The 17156-nt window shown below is 44.8% G+C and overlaps 1 protein-coding gene across 3 annotated transcripts in view; it reads left to right on the forward strand.

Annotated features, from left to right (window-relative positions):
* wdr4 (WD repeat domain 4) overlaps window positions 1-17156 on the forward strand; it is a 64605-nt gene that overhangs the window by 35900 nt on the left and 11549 nt on the right. For all 3 annotated transcript variants that reach the window (XM_047370882.1, XM_047370881.1, XM_047370883.1), the window contains one exon: window positions 8689-8753. In XM_047370882.1, coding sequence (XP_047226838.1) covers window positions 8689-8753 — 65 coding nt within the window. The remainder of the gene's footprint in view (window positions 1-8688; window positions 8754-17156) is intronic.

Below are 17156 nucleotides of genomic sequence, written 5' to 3' on the forward strand. Positions count from 1 at the left end.
TGTGCACGGTGGCTCTGGATGTTTTTACTCCAGACTCAGTCCACTGCTTCCGCAGGTCCCCCAAGGTCTGGAATCGGCCCTTCTCCACAATCTTCCTCAGGGTCCGGTCACCTCTTCTCGTTGTGCAGCGTTTTCTGCCACACTTTTTCCTTCCCACAGACTTCCCACTGAGGTGCCTTGATACAGCACTCTGGGAACAGCCTATTCGTTCAGAAATTTCTTTCTGTGTCTTACCCTCTTGCTTGAGGGTGTCAATAGTGGCCTTCTGGACAGCAGTCAGGTCGGCAGTCTTACCCATGATTGGGGTTTTGAGTGATGAACCAGGCTGGGAGTTTTAAAGGCCTCAGGAATCTTTTGCAGGTGTTTAGAGTTAACTCGTTGATTCAGATGATTAGGTTCATAGCTCGTTTAGAGACCCTTTTAATGATATGCTAATTTTGTGAGATAGGAATTTTGGGTTTTCACGAGCTGTATGCCAAAATCATCCGTATTAAGACAATAAAAGACCTGAAATATTTCAGTTAGTGTGCAATGAATCTAAAATATATGAATGTTAAATTTTCATCATGACATTATGGAAAATAATGAACTTTATCTCAATATGCTAATATTTTGAGAAGGACCTGTACAGCTCATGAAAACCCAAAATTCCTATCTCACAAAATTAGCATATCATTAAAAGGGTCTCTAAACGAGCTATGAACCTAATCATCTGAATCAACGAGTTAACTCTAAACACCTGCAAAAGATTCCTGGGGCCTTTAAAACTCCCAGCCTGGTTCATCACTCAAAACCCCAATCATGGGTAAGACTGCCGACCTGACTGCTGTCCAGAAGGCCACTATTGACACCCTCAAGCAAGAGGGTAAGACACAGAAAGAAATTTCTGAACGAATAGGCTATTCCCAGTGTGCTGTATCAAGGCACCTCAGTGGGAAGTCTGTGGGAAGGAAAAAGTGTGGCAGAAAACGCTGCACAACGAGAAGAGGAGACCGGACCCTGAGGAAGATTGTGGAGAAGGGCCGATTCCAGACCTTGGGGGACCTGCGGAAGCAGTGGACTGAGTCTGGAGTAGAAACATCCAGAGCCACCGTGCACAGGCGTGTGCAGGAAATGGGCTACAGGTGCCGCATTCCCCAGGTCAAGCCACGTTTGAACCAGAAACAGCGGCAGAAGCGCCTGACCTGGGCTACATAGAAGCAGCACTGGACTGTTGCTCAGTGGTTCAAAGTACTTTTTTCGGATGAAAGCAAATTCTGCATGTCATTCGGAAATCAAGGTGCCAGAGTCTGGAGGAAGACTGGGGAGAAAGAAATGCCAAAATGCCAGAAGTCCAGTGTCAAGTACCCACAGTCAGTGATGGTCTGGAGTGCCGTGTCAGCTGCTGGTGTTGGTCCACTGTGTTTTATCAAGGGCAGGGTCAATGCAGCTAGCTATCAGGAGATTTTGGAGCACTTTCATGCTTCCATCTGCTGAAAAGCTTTATGGAGATGAAGATTTCATTTTTCAGCACAACCTGGCACCTGCTCACAGTGCCAAAACCACTGGTAAATGGTTTACTGACCATGGTATCACTGTGCTCAATTGGCCTGCCAACTCTCCTGACCTGAACCCCATAGAGAATCTGTGGGATATTGTGAAGAGAACGTTGAGAGACTCAAGACCCAACACTCTGGATGAGCAAAAGGCCGCTATCGAAGCATCCAGGGCCTCCATAAGACCTCAGCAGTGCCACAGGCTGATTGCCTCCATGCCACGCTGCATTGAAGCAGTCATTTCTGCAAAAGGATTCCCGACCAAGTATTGAGTGCATAACTGTACATGATTATTTGAAGGTTGACGTTTTTTGTATTAAAAACACTTTTCTTTTATTGGTCGGATGAAATATGCTAATTTTGTGAGATAGGAATTTTGGGTTTTCATGAGCTGTATGCCAAAATCATCCATATTAAGACAATAAAAGACCTGAAATATTTCAGTTAGTGTGCAATGAATCTAAAATATATGAATGTTAAATTTTCATCATGACATTATGGAAAATAATGAACTTTATCTCAATATGCTAATATTTTGAGAAGGACCTGTAGTTCACAGCTCAAAGCGGAAGCTTAGAGGAGTCAGGGCCTTCTCTATTGGGGCCCCGAAGTTATGGAACGCTCTACCCTTGCACATTCGACAGGCCCCTTCACTGCTCATTTTTAAAAGTCATTTGAAAACTTACTTTTACTCACTGGCCTTCAACCCAACTGAGATATGTTCTTTTACATTTTTTGTTTGCTACATAATTTAATATGTGTTCATTCACAGTTTTGACGCATTCAGTGAGAATTTAACGTGCAACGAAAATAGTCATAAACGTAAAAAAACTATTAAATGAGAAAGTGTTTCTAAAACGTTTGACCGGTAGTGTATCTGCATTCAGTTTTGCTGCACACTTTGCCAAATTTTAAATGTGCAAATGTCTGGGCTGCACCGTGATGCTGTTGCTGCTGTACAGTGTGCTATAGAATTAGGAATATGGACAACGAAAGTCCTGATTGATTGACTGACTAATGGTGTCATGATGCGGTTTTGGTGTGGACCAATATGCAGACAAGGGTTGGATGCGACTTTTTAAAAACAGTCTTCAGCTTTATTTTAAAAAATTCCAAAAAAAGGCAAAAATGAAAACACTGCTGGTACAAACATGAGTAATCCAAAAACTTACATGTGCACTCCTTGCAGGAACGAAGCAAACATAAAACAGAGTCCTGGTCTAGCGAGCGGGCAGAACAGAGTGAAGATGAACAACAACAAGGAACCAGCAGGGAACAAAGAGCACAGACCAATTCATATACTGCTGGATGTGAGAGGAGAACAAAGGACAGATAATCAAAAAACACAGAACAGGTGCGGCAAGGAGACAGGGAGGCCGAAGGGACAGGTGGAACAGATTAACCAATAAGGAGAAACACAAATCCAAGCAGAACAGGAGACTACGGTAAAATAACCAAAACATAAGAAATCTAGAATAACCAGAAGATAGAAGAAACAGAGGAATCTGGAAGGAACAGGAAAAACAACAGAACCTAAGGCCTAAGAAAAAGGGGACCATAAAGAAACCCTGACTACAAAAGCAAACACTGAAAGAATAAACTGAGAATGAAACAGGAGAAATGATGACTAGAATAAAAGTAAACATTAACTAAAGCTAACCTGTTAAAGGAGGAACTGGAGAATAAAGATAAACAGAAGAAACAGAGCTAAGAGGGACCATGAATGTAAAGGGAACAAAAACTGAGTAATTAACAACTAAAAGAGGAAAACTAATGATGAGAGGAGTACAGACAGGGAGGCAAAAGGAAACCAGAATTGTCAGAACACAAAAAGCGATGAACAAGAATACAAAACTTCAAACAAGAGCATCTAGTAAACCAAACCACAAAGTCCAAAATCTCACATCCTGACAAATGGTCTGTATAGCCACAAAAAGTTCCCAGAAATCATTAGCGGTCAATATGACATCCTTAAACAAAGGGAAATAATGTAAATTTTTGGTAATTTGTGATCAATAAGCATAGTAATGAGTACCTAAAAAAACCACAAAAAAAAACAATATGTAAATAACTAGATAAACCAGTGGGCCTATCTACATTGTTCCACGGTCCGCCATTGCTGTAAGAAAAATAACCATTCGAACCATTCAAGTCAATAGAGATGACGCCACTCTCACTGGCGGCATCTGGTTTGTTACAGAGCTACAGACCCCATAGGACAGTAGTTATTAGCCAGTTTGATAACTTCTGAAAAAACATAACTACCTGTATAAATGGTAAGACTTATTTGCTTTTATTACATAGTGAAAGCTTCTTTAATCGTGACGGAGGATCAGATGTCTTTTTCTGAACAGTTAATGTTCGGTTTTTATTGAACAAGCAAGGTAAACGCTATTCACGGAACCACTGACAAGATGGCACAGAGACTAAAAAAGAATCCTTTTAGGAACTCTGCAAAATGAAACTCTTCCTTTTTCCAAAATAAATCATACTTGACCCTTGAAGTACAGGGTGCGCCATTTATATGGATACACCTTAATAAAATGGGAATGGTTGGTCATATTAACTTCCTGTTTGTGGCACATTAGTATATGTGAGGGGGGAAACTTTTCAAGATGGGTGGTGGCCATGGTGGCCATTTTGAAGTTGGCCATTTTGAATCCAACTTTTGTTTTTTCAATAGGAAGAGGGTCATGTGACACATCAAACTTATTGGGAATTTCACAAGGAAAACAGTGGTGTGCTTGGTTTTAACATACCTTTATTCTTTCATGAGTTATGTACAAGTTTCTGATCACTTGTAAAATGTGTTCAATGTGCTGCCCATTGTGTTGGATTGTCTATGCAACCCTCTTCTCCCACTCTTCACACACTGATAGCAACACCGCAGGAGAAATGCTAGCACAGGCTTCCAGTATCCGTAGTCTCAGGTGCTGCACATCTTGTATCTTCACACCATAGACAATTGCCTTCAGATGACCCCAAAGATAAAAGTCTATGGGGGTCAGATCAGGAGACCTTGGGGGCAATTCAACTGGCCCATCACGACCAATCCACTTTCCAGGAAACTGTTCATCTAGGAATGCTCGGACCTGACACCCATAATGTGGTGGTGCACCATCTTGCTGGAAAAACTCAGGGAAAGTCCCAACTTCAGTGCATAAAGAGGGAAACACATCATCATGTAGCAATTTCGCATATCCAGTGGCCTTGAGGTTTCCATTGATGAAGAATGGCCCCACTATCTTTGTTAACCTCGGCGACATGTCAATGGCTGTAAACAAAGAGAAACTTGTAAATAACTCATGACAAAATAAGGTTATGTTAAAACCAAGCACACCATTGTTTTTCTTGTTAAATTCCCAATAAGTTTGATGTGTCACATGACCCTCTTTCTATTGACAAAACAAAAGTTGAATTCAAAATAGCCGACTTCAAAATGGCCGCCATGGCCACCACCCATTTTGAAAAGTTTCCCCCCTCACATATACTAATGTGCTACAAACAGGAAGTTAATATGACCAACCATTTCCATTTTATTAAGGTGTATCCATATAAATGGCCCATCCTGTACAATCATGTCAAATTCAGTGAATAATAATAATAATCAAATAACTTATATTTAACAACATACAACTGTAAATAAGTCACAACAGCTTTATAGCCATTTCTACTTTGTTTTCAAATATGTTATATTAACCATAGTACTCCTGATTTGGTTAAAGGTGTTATTCCAAACAATGAACAGTCACAACAAACATGTAGCTAGTGCAACAACATCTTCAAATCAAATGCCCAGCAGTGTCCTCTCCCAACCTCCTGACTCACTGATCTCACATTGTAGTGACATGTAGTTAATTACATGTTTGTAGTCAACACCACATCTCCCCGTTTACAGGAAAAACATTTGTGCATTTTCAAGCATAAACCCTCCTTGTAAACATCTCAAATTGGGACATAGTAAACACTGATATTCTTTACAGAAGGGGACACAGTAGCCTCTACCTGCTATGGAGAATGAAATCTTTTGGATTGCAGGGGGTGGTCTATAAGACCTGTTTTGACTCTGTGGTGGCATCACCATGTTCTATGGTATAGTATAGGGGTGGGCAATTATTTTTCAAAAAAGGCCATGTGAGAAAAATTGAATGATGTAAGATGGGGTAAATACACTGATATTATCTCATGAAAGTAGGGCATTTAGGAGACTTTCGGTTGAGCAGAGGCAGCAATGGCAGCATAACGCATTGGGCTCCCTGAAAGCATGGTGAAATTTCTGCCCAATGAAACTCTAATTTACTTATTGACATGGCTAACTGAGCACAGACACTACGGGGCGATCAAAAATGCAGCAGAAAGGAAGAAAAAGCGCGGTACAGAATAAAGTACAGGTAGAGGAGGGTGACGGTCAGTTGTCGCAAGCTAGCAGCAACATGGAGGATGACACGGAGCCGAGCCATGATGACAACTTGAGCCTAATTCTGAAAGACCTGTGAGGATTTAGTAAGGATTTCAGTCAGCAACTAAGTGGAATAAGAGAAGACATAAACAAGATTCACAAGAGGATGGAGGAAGCAGAAGAGCGGATTAACACCGCAGAGGAGCGCATTCTCGGATGTCTTAATGGTGCTCGTGAAGCTACGTATTCTCACGGCACCCAAGTTAATAGACTTGGAGGGTCACACACAGCACGAAAATGTCAGGGCGCACTGGGCACCTGCATCGAAGGGTTAGATGACATTTTAATTTATATGTCAGACCCAAAGAGTTCAGTCCCAAAACTGTGCTCATTACTAGACTCATTTAGAATTGTCTTAGACTATAAGTTAAATATCACAAAAACCCAAATTTTGAACTTCAATCTCCAACCAAGCAAAGCTACAAAATCAAACTGTCAACTGAACTGGAGTTAAATATCTTGGAGTAAACATCTCAAAAGTCTTAACAAGGCTATATGCCTTAAATTTCAATTGGTTAAATATAAAGATAAAGGAGGATATCAGGAGGTGGAATCTAATACCATTTTTAAGTTTTGAATCACAAAATGAATCTGTTTAAAATGTATATCTTCCAGAGGATACTATCTCTGTTCCAGACTCTTCCAATTGAAATATCTGATATGCAATTCAATGATTGTGATAAATTAATTTCTCGATATGAATGGCAAGGGAAAAAGCCAAGAAGTATCAAACTCTCCAATTAATGAAAAGCAAGCGTGGACTTCTAAAGGAGGTTACACTTCCTTGTTTAAAAGACTATTATTTAGCTGCCCAATTAAGAATCTTGTTTTGTTGGTGTAATCCTGATTATCGAGCCAGGTGGAAAGAAATAGAAGAAAAATGTCTTGGGCGACCCCAATTCAGGCATGTCTAGGGGATAAAAAACTAATAAAAAAAAATTCAACAGGCAACAGATGGATGACTTTATCTCTAAAAGATCTGGCTAGTCAAGTCAAGTTTATTTATATAGCGCTTTTCAGCAACAAGGCACTCAAACTGCTGTACATGAGGGAAAAAAAACATTACAATGATACAGAAAATCAAACACAGAAAAACAAATCAAATGACATTAAAAATATTTGGGGGCTTATTGGTAAGAGCTGGTTTTAATCCAATCTTTCTAATAGAGGTAATTAACTCATTAAGTCCTCTGTGGTAAGGAATTCATCCTGCGCTAGAAGAAAAATTATAATATTAATCCTTGAGGTTGGTGGTATGAGGCAGTTGTGGTCCCATCATTCAAATAATAACAGTCATGGGCACTCACTGAAGTCTAAGTAGAGAAGCTGGGTCACTGGTATAAAACAGTGTAGTCCAAACTTTCAAATACTAATAATGTTTGGCTTTTACTAGTATGAAATAGTTGTAATACAATCCTTCTAAGAATCCTAAGCAATCTAAAAATCTATGAAGCCACGTTTAGGTAAACAGAGGTTAAGAATGACCACTTTAGGTAAGAGGAGGGAATAAAATCTAATTTCACACTTTATCCTTAGCAGGATATAGTTTGAGATATCAAAAACAAAACTCAGCACAAATAAGCAACACATATACGAGACAACATATTGCAGAGATACGGTGAAGCCTGTATGTCAGGGGTGCGTATGTGTATATGAGCGTGTGTGTGTGTGCATGAGAGTGTGTGCAAAGTAGGTCCATGAAGCACTGTCACAGAGGCCATTGTCATTGATGGTACGATGGAATGTTCATGAACCGGCCACACAGTTCTGAGCAAGTCCACAGATGTCCTCAGGGAAGGGAGGGGGCAGAGGGTGCGAAGCGTCATGTTTACTTAACTTCCAGGAGAAGTTGAAGATAGTCAGCCATCAAGGCCGTGCAGGGGAGCCAGATTCAGAAAAACAACAATTATTTGGTTCAGGCTGACTCTTAATTTTCCGTCAGCCTTGAGAGTCTCACTGTTGCTTCTCAATGGTGAATCCAAACAGCCAAATTTCTGGCCTTTCGCCAGATCCGAGCATGCAACTTTTCCAAGGTTTTTGCCATTTCACCTCTGAGTTCAGGAACCGCAGCCAGCCTGCGATCTTGTAGGATCACATCCAGCTAGCGATTCTGTTCCCTTAACATTTCATTCTGAGTGTTGATAGCTCTGCAGATCCCTTCACATAAGCCGGGCAGCCTTGCAATGGACGTTTTCCCAATTTCCCAATCAGTTTATCAGAAATCCAATTATGTACACATCTTCCACGTCCTCGACTGACATCATTGTCAGACAAGCAATCCTCCACTTCTGCCAGGAGTCCATTTTGTATCCGGCGAAGAATGTCCCATTTGGACAAGAGGGCTCTCCCTTACCCTGTCTTCCCCTCATGAAAAATTTGATGAATTGCGTTGAGAGACCAGCTGACCAGATCCATAATTCACAATTCGGGAGATATGCAAAAAATGGTATCAGCCAGCTTTATCAAAAGTTGGCCACCCACGATTTAAACAAAAATCTGAAAAAATCTGTATTGGCATTAGAAAAACCTGTATTTGATTGGACTCTACAAACAAGACATATCTGGTCATAATATGGGCAAATAAACGACATGCATACATTGCTCTATTAGAGTGCGATGATTTAGATTTCCTTGAATGTTTGTTCTCGTTTTCCTTTTTGTACACTGCCAGTTAAGTCTTTCTTTATCTTCCAGAATATTGCTGTGTTCCGTGTCAGCAGCTCCCCAGATGGCCGTGATGTAGCTGTGCTGTGCGTGGGGTGAGTGGAAAATTCCCAGAAATCTATTTGCTCTGACTTGGTGCCTCACACACACATACACCAATTGGACCTGCACAACTCTTATGCTACTGCTTCAGAAAAGGCTAAGCCCAAAGTGGTAGTAGTGCCCTTTATGTTTTTGTTTTAAAACCTTTCTAGGTAAATCTGATGCTAAAGCTTTTCTGTTGCTCCACCTCAGGTTCCTGCTATTGTCATAACTGATTTAAAAATTTAAATGATTCTTGCACATTTTCAGTTACAGTGCCTTACGAAAGTATTGGGCCCCCTTGAACTTTTCAACCTTTTGCCACATTTCAGGCTTCAAACATAAAGATATAAAATTCTAATTTTTTGTGAAGAATCAACAACAAGTGGGACACAATCATGAAGTGGAATGAAATTTATTGGATGTGTCAAACTTTTTTAACAAATAAAAAACTGAAAAGTGGGGCATGCAATATTATTTGGCCCCCTTGTGTTAATACTTTGTAGCGCCACCCTTTGCTGCAATTACAGCTGCAAGTCACTTGGGGTATGTCTCTATCAGTTTTGCACATCGAGAAACTGAAATTCTTGCCCATTCTTCCTTGCAAAACAGCTTGAGCTCAGTGAGGTTGGATGGAGAGCGTTCATGAACAGCAGTCTTCAGCTCTTTCCACAGATTCTCGATTGGATTCCGGTCTGGACTTTGACTTGGCCATTCCAACACCTGGATACGTTTATTTGTGAACCATTCCATTGTAGAATTGGTTTTATGTTTTGGATCATTGTCTTGTTGGAAGATAAATCTCCGTCCCAGTTGCAGGTCTCTTGCAGACTCCAACAGGTTTTCTTCCAGAATGGTCATGTATTTGGCCGCATCCATCTTTCCATCAATTTTGACCATCTTCCTTGTCCCTGCTGACGTAAAGCAGGACCAAACCATGATTCTGCCACCACCATGTTTGACAGTGGGATGGTGTGTTCAGGGTAATGAGCTGTGTTGCTTTTACGCTAAACATATCGTTTTGCATTGTGGCCAAACAGTTCGATTTTGGTTTCATCTGACCAGAGCACCTTCTTCCACGTTTGGTGTGTCTCCCAGGTGGCTTGTGGCAAACTTTAAACGAGACTTTTTATGGATATCTTTGAGAAATGGCTTTCTTCTTTCCACTCTTCCATAAAGGCCAGATTTGTGCAGTGTACGACTGATTGTTATCCTATGGACAGACTCTCCTACCTCAGCTGTAGATCTCTGCAGTTCATCCAGAGTGATCATGGACCTCTTGGCTGCTTCTCTGATCAGTCTTCTCCTTGTTCAAGATGAGAGTTTAGAGTCTTGGTAGATTTGTAGTGGTCTGATACTCCTTCCATTTCAATATGATTGCTTGCACAGTGCTCCTTGGGATGTTTAAAGCTTGGGAAATCTTTTTGTATCCAAATCCGGCTTTAAACCTCTCCACAACAGTATTTCGGACCTGCCTGGTGTGTTCCTTGGTCTTCATGATGCTCCCTGCGCTTTGAACAGAACCCTGAGACTATCACAGAGCAGGTGCATTTATACGGAGACTCGATTACACACAGGTGGATTCTATTTATCATCATCAGTCATTTGGGACAACACTGGATCATTAAGAGATCCTCACTGAATTTCTGGAGTGAATTTGCTGCACTGAAAGTAAATGGGCCGAATAATATTGCACCCCACTTTAAAGTTTTTTATTTGTTAAAAAGTTTGACACATCCAATAAATATCATTCCACTTCACGATTGTGTCCCACTTGTTGTTGACTCTTCAAAAAAATTTGAATTTTATATCTTTATGTTTGAAGCCTGAAATGTGGCAAAGGGTTGAACAGTTCAAGGGAGCCGAATACTTTCGCAAGGCACTTTACACTAACAAAACCAATGATGTGCTGTGCGGCACTAGTGGTCTTTATTCTTCCAGTATTTTTGTTGAAAGTAGGTAGACAGGAAATGGCGTTGGAGAGAGAGTAAGACATGCGACAAATGTCGCAGGGGCCGGGACTCAAACCTGGGAGTGCCACGTCGAGGACTAAAGCCTCTGTACATGGTTCACATGCTTAATCCCTTGCACCACCAGCGCCACACCCATATATTCGGAAGGTTTTTGCAAAGTATTTTCAGTGTACTTCAGTCGTGTTTCTGTGTTGGCCAGCAATCAAGCGAGGCACCTGAACATACAATAAAAAACTGCATTAACGCCGCATATCAATTATCTTATTCAAGTAATGGCCAATTAAATGCTAGTGTTCATACCTGTTTAATGTGACTTATTTCTTAACATCCATGCTGATCTTCCCTAAGTCAGGGCTGTAAGATAAGACTTTGATCTTCAGCGTCAATGGCAGTGAAGGCAAAGGAATCTGTTGATGCAGAATTAAACTCTGTTTTCTTCTGCCATTTTTCTTTTTTGGGATGTATTTATCATTAGCTTACCACGAGGGTCGCAACCGCAGGAAGCCACCTGCAGGTAAAGGCGATTGCTATAGATGTGGATGAGATGAATTGATTGAGAATTTATAATGCATCTTCATACTACAAAATCCCAAAAAATCCCAAATCCCTGACGCGAGTCACGATGTATATATACATATATGTGTATATATAAATAAACTGCTCCTGTCCAGCTGCTCATTAACACAAATTTCTAATCAGCCAATCACATGGCAGCAACTCAATGCATTTGGGCATGTAGATATGGTCAAGATGATTTGCTGCAGTGCAAACCGAGCATCAGAATGGTGAAGAAAGGTGATTTAAGTGACTCTGAACGTGGCATGGTTGTTGTTGCCCGACGGGCTCGTCTGAGTATTTCAGAAACTGCTGATCTACTGGGATTTTCACGCATTACCATCCCTCAGGGGTTTACAGAGAATTGTCCGAAAAAGAGAAAATATCCAGTGAGCCCGCAGTTCTGTGGGCACAAATGCCTTGTTGATGCCAGAGGTCAGAGGAGAATGGCCAGACTGGTTGGAACTGATAGAAAGGCAACAGTAACTCAAATAACCACTCCTTACAACCAAGGCATGCAGAAGAGCATCTCTGAACGCACAACACATTGAACCTTGTGGCGGATGCGCTACAGCAGCAGAAGACCTCACCGGATGCCACTCCTGTCAGCTAAGAACAGGAAACTGAGGCTACGATTCGTACAGGCTCACCAAAATTGGACAATAGAAGATTGGAAAAACGATGTCTGGTGTGATGAGTCTCGATTTCTGCTCCGACATTCTGATGGAAGGGTCAGAATTTGGTGTCAACAACATGAAAGCATGGGTCCATCCTGCCTTGTATCAACGGTTCAGGCTGGTGGTGGTGGTGTAATGGTGTGGGGGATATTTTCTTGGCACAATTTGGGCCCCTTAGTACCAATTGAACAACGTGTCAAGGCCACTGCCTACCTGAGTATTGTTGCTGACCATGCCCATCCCTTTATGACCACAGTGTACACATCTTCTGATGGTTACTTCTAGCAGGATTACGCACCATGTCATAAAGCACGAATCATCTCAGACTGGCTTCTTGAACATGACAATGAGTTCACTGTACTCAAATGGCCTCCAAAGTCACCAGATCTCAATCCTTCGGGATGTGGTGGAATGGGAGATTTGCAGCACGGATGTGTGTATATATATGTATATATATATATGTCAGTCATTTTCTACCGCTTATTCCATAGTGGGTCGCGGGGGAGCTGGTGCCTATCTCCAGCAGTCTATGGGCGAGAGGCAGGGTACACCCTGGACAAGTCGCCAGTCCATCGCAGGGCAACACACAAACAACCATGCACACACTCATTCAGACACCTAAGGGCTCCTTGAACCACCACCTTAACGTGGTGGAGGGGTTTGAGTGCTCAAATTATCCTAAAGGCTATGTTGTCTGGGGCCTAAATGCCCCTGGTAGGGTCTCCCATGGCAAACAGGCTCTAGGTGATGGGTCAGACAAAGAGTGGTTCAAGAATCCCTCATGAAGAATAAAATATCGAGGCACGTGACGTCGCCCGGTACGGCGGAGCCGGGGTCCCACCCTGGAGCCAGGCATGGGGTCGGGACTCGTCGGAGAGCGCCTGGTGGCTGGGTTGCTCCTCGCGGGACCCGGCCGGGCTCTGGAACCCACCCATCTCCTTGAGAGGGGTTGGACTCTGTTCTACTCTGGAGTGGCCCACGGGGAGAGGCGGCGGGCTGGTGTGGGTTCGCTTGTTGCCCACCAGCTCAGCCGTCTCGTGTTGGGGTTTACCCCAGTGGATGAGAGGGTCGTATCCCTGCGCCTTCGGGTTGGGGAGAGGTCTCTGACTATCATTTCAGCCTACGGGCCGAGTGGCAGTGCAGAGTACCCGGCCTTCTTGGCATCCCTGTCGGGGGTGCTGGATAGTGCCCCTCCCGGGGACTCCATTATTCTGCTGGGGGACTTCAACACCCACGTGGGGAACGACAGCGACACCTGGAGAGGCGTGATCGGGAGGAATGGCCTCCCCGATCTGAATCCGAGTGGTGTTTTGTTATTGGACTTCTGTGCTAGTCACGGATTGTCCATAACGAACACCATGTTCAAACATAAGGGTGTCCATCAGTGGTCTTGGCACCAGGACACCCTAGGCAGGAGGTCAATGATCGACTTTGTTGTCGTATCATCAGACCTTTGGCCGCATGTTTTGGACACTCGGGTGAAGAGAGGGGCTGAGCTGTCCACTGATCATCACCTGGTGGTGAGTTGGATCTGCTGGAGGAGGAGAAAGTCGGACAGACTTGGCAGGCCCAAGCGCATAGTGAGGGTCTGCTGGGAACGCCTGGCAGAGCCCTCGGCCAGGGATGTATTCAACTCCCACCTCTGAGAGAGCTTCGACCAGATCCCGGGGGATGTTGGAGACATAGAGTCCGAGTGGACCATGTTCTCCGCATCTATTGTCGATGCTGCTGCCCGTAGCTGTGGCCGTAAGGTCTGCGGTGCCTGTCGTGGCGGCAATCCCTGAACCCGGTGGTGGACACCGGCAGTAAGGGATGCTGTTAAGCTGAAGAAGGAGTCCTATCGGCTGTGGTTGGCTTGTGGGACTCCTGAGGCGGCCTACAGGTACCGTGAGGCCAAGCGTGCTGCGGCCCGGGCTGTGGCAGAGGCAAAAACTCGGACCTGGGAGGAGTTCGGTGAGGCCATGGAGAAGGACTACCGGTTGGCCTCGAAGCGATTCTGGCAAACCGTCCGTCGCCTCAGGAGGGGGAAGCAGTGCTTCGCCAACACTGTTTATAGTGGGGGCGGGAGACTGCTGACCTCGACTGAGGACATTATCGGGCGGTGGAAGGAGTACTTCGAGGATCTCCTCAATCCTGCCATCACGCATTCCGTGGTGGAAACAGAGGCTGGGGACTCGGGGTTGAACTCTTTCATCACCCAGGCTGAAGTCACCGTAGTGGTTAAAAAGCTCCGCGGTGGCATGGCTTCGGGGGTGGATGAGATCCACCCTGAGTACCTCAGGTCTCTGGATGTTGTAGGGCTGTTATGGTTGACACGTCTCTTCAACATTGCGTGGCGGTCGGGGACAGTGCCTCTGGACTGGCAGACTGGGGTGGTGGTCCCCCTTCATAAGAAGGGAGACCGGAGGGTGTGTTCCAACTACAGGGGGATCACACTCCTCAGCCTCCCTGGTAAGGCCTACGCCAGGGTATTGGAGAGGAGAGTCCGACCGATAGTCGAATCTCGGCTTCAGGAGGAGCAGTGTGGTTTTCGTCCTGGCCGTGGAACACTGGACCAGCTCTATACCCTCTACAGGGTGCTCGAGGGTTCATGGGAGTTTGCCCAACCGGTTCACATGTGTTTTGTGGACCTGGAGAAGGCATTTGACTGTGTCCCTCGTGATGCCCTGTGGGGGGTGCTCCAGGAATATGGAATCGGGGGCCCTTTACTAGGGGCCATCCGGTCCCTGTACGAGCGGAGCAGGAGTTTGGTCCGCATTGTCGGCACTAAGTCGGACCTGTTCCCAGTGCATGTTGGACTCCGGCAGGGCTGCCCTTTGTCACCGGTCCTGTTCATAACTTTTATGTACAGGATTTCTAGACGCAGCCAAGGGCCGGGGGGGGTCGGGTTTGGGGACCAGTGGATTTCGTCTCTTCTTTTTGCAGATGACGTGGTCCTGCTGGCCCACTCTAGCCAAGACCTACAGCATGCGCTGTGGCGGTTCGCAGCCGAGTGTGAAGCGGCTGGGATGAGGATCAGCTCCTCCAAGACCGAGGCCATGGTACTCGAACGGAAAAGGGTGGCTTGTCCTCTTCAGGTTGGAGGGGAGTTCCTGCCTCAAGTGGAGGAGTTTAAGTATCTCGGGGTCTTCATGGGGTCGAGTGAGGGAAGAATGGAGCGGGAGATCGACAGACGGATCGGTGCGGCTGCCACAGTAATGGGGGCGCTCTGCCGGTCCGTTGTGGTGAAGAGAGAGCTGAGCCGAAAAGCGAAGCTCTTGATTTACCGGTCGGTCTACGTTCCTACCCTCACCTATGGCCATGAACTTTGGGTCATGACCGAAAGAACGAGATCCCGGATACAAGCGGTTGAAATGAGTTTCCTCCGTAGGGTGGTCGGGCACTCCCTTAGAGATAGGGTGAGGAGCTCGGTCATCCGGGAGGGGCTCGGAGTAGAGCCGCTGCTCCTCCACATCGAGAGGAGCCAGTTGAGGTGGCTCGGGCATCTATACCAGATGCCTCCTGGACGCCTTCCTCGGGAGGTGTTCCAGGCACGTCCCACCGGGAGGAGGCCCAGGGGACGGCCCAGGACACGCTGGAGGCACTATGTCTCTCGGCTGGCCTGGGAACGCCTTGGGCTCCCCCTGGAGGAACTGGAGGAGGTGTCTGGAGAGAGGGACGTCTGGGCGTCTCTGTTGAGTCTGCTGCCCCCGCGACCCGGTCCCGGATAAGCGGAAGACGACGAGTACGAGTATATATATGTGTATGTGTGTGTGTGTGTGCACATATATGTGTGTATATACACTGCTCAAAAAAATAAATGGAACACTCAACTTTTGCACAGAGCTATACATGTATATACAGTACACACCAAAAGTTTGGACACACCTTCTCATTCAAAGAGTTGTCTTTATTTTCATGACTATGAATATTGTAGCTTCACACTGAAGGCATCAAAACTATGAACTGACTCATGCAGAATTATGTACTGAACAAAAAAGTGTGAAACAACTGAAAATATGTCTTATATTCTAGGTTCTTCAAAGTAGCCACCTTTTGCTTTGATTACTGCTACGCACACTCTTGGCATTCTGTTGATGAGCTTCAAGAGGTAGTCACCTGAAATGGTTTTCACTTCACAGGTGTGCCCTGTCAGGTTTAATAAGTGGGATTTCAAGCCTTATAAATGGGGTTGGGATCATCAGTTGTGTTGTGTAGGAGGTGGATACAGTACACAGCTGATGTCCTACTGAATAGACTGTCAGCTGCTTTTTTCTTGCCATAATACAAATTATGTAAGTAAAGAAAAACGAGTGGCCATCATTACTTTAAGAAATGAAGGTCCGTCAGTCCGAACGATTGGGAAAACCTTGAAAGTGTCCCCAAGTGGAGTCGCAAAAACCATCAAGCGCTACAAAGAAACTGGCTCACATGAGGACCCCCCTAAGAAAGGAAGACCAAGAGTCACCCCTGCTGCGGACGATAAGTTCATCCGAGTCACCAGCTTCAGAAATCGCAGGTTAACAGCAGCTCAGATTAGAGAACAGGTCAATGCCACACAGACTTCTAGCAGCAGACACATCTCTAGAACAATTGTTAAGAGGAGACTGTGTGAATCAGGCCTTCATGGTAAAATAGCTGACAGGAAACCACTGCTGAGGACAGGCAACAAGCAGAAGAGACTTGTTTGGGCTGAAGAACACAAGGAATGGACATTAGTCCAGTGGAAATCTGTGCTTTGGTCTGATGAGTACAAGTTTAAGATCTTTGGTTCCAACCACCGTGTCTTTGTGCGGTGCAGAAGAGGTGAACGGATGGACTCTGCGTGCCTGGTTCCCACCATGAAGCATGGACGAGGAGGTGTGATGGTGTAGGGGTGCTTTGCTGGTGACACTGTTGGGGATTTATTCAAAATTGAAGGCATACTGAACCAGCATGGCTACCGTAACATCTTGCAGCGGCATGCTATTCCATCCGGTTTGCGTTTAGTTGGACCATCATTTATTTTTCAACAGGACAATGACCCCAGACACAGCTCCAGGCTGTGTAAGGGCTATTTGACCAAGAAGGAGAGTGATGGGGTGCTGCGCTAGATGACCTGGCCTCCACAGTCATCGGACCTGAACCCAATTGAGATGGTTTGGGGTGAGCTGGACCGCACAGTGAAGGCAAATGGGCCAACAATTGCTAAGCATCTCTGGGAACTCCTTCAAGACTGTTGGAAAACCATTTC

Source organism: Girardinichthys multiradiatus, chromosome 7, assembly GCF_021462225.1.
Source record: "Girardinichthys multiradiatus isolate DD_20200921_A chromosome 7, DD_fGirMul_XY1, whole genome shotgun sequence".
Taxonomy (NCBI): Eukaryota; Metazoa; Chordata; class Actinopteri; order Cyprinodontiformes; family Goodeidae; genus Girardinichthys; species Girardinichthys multiradiatus.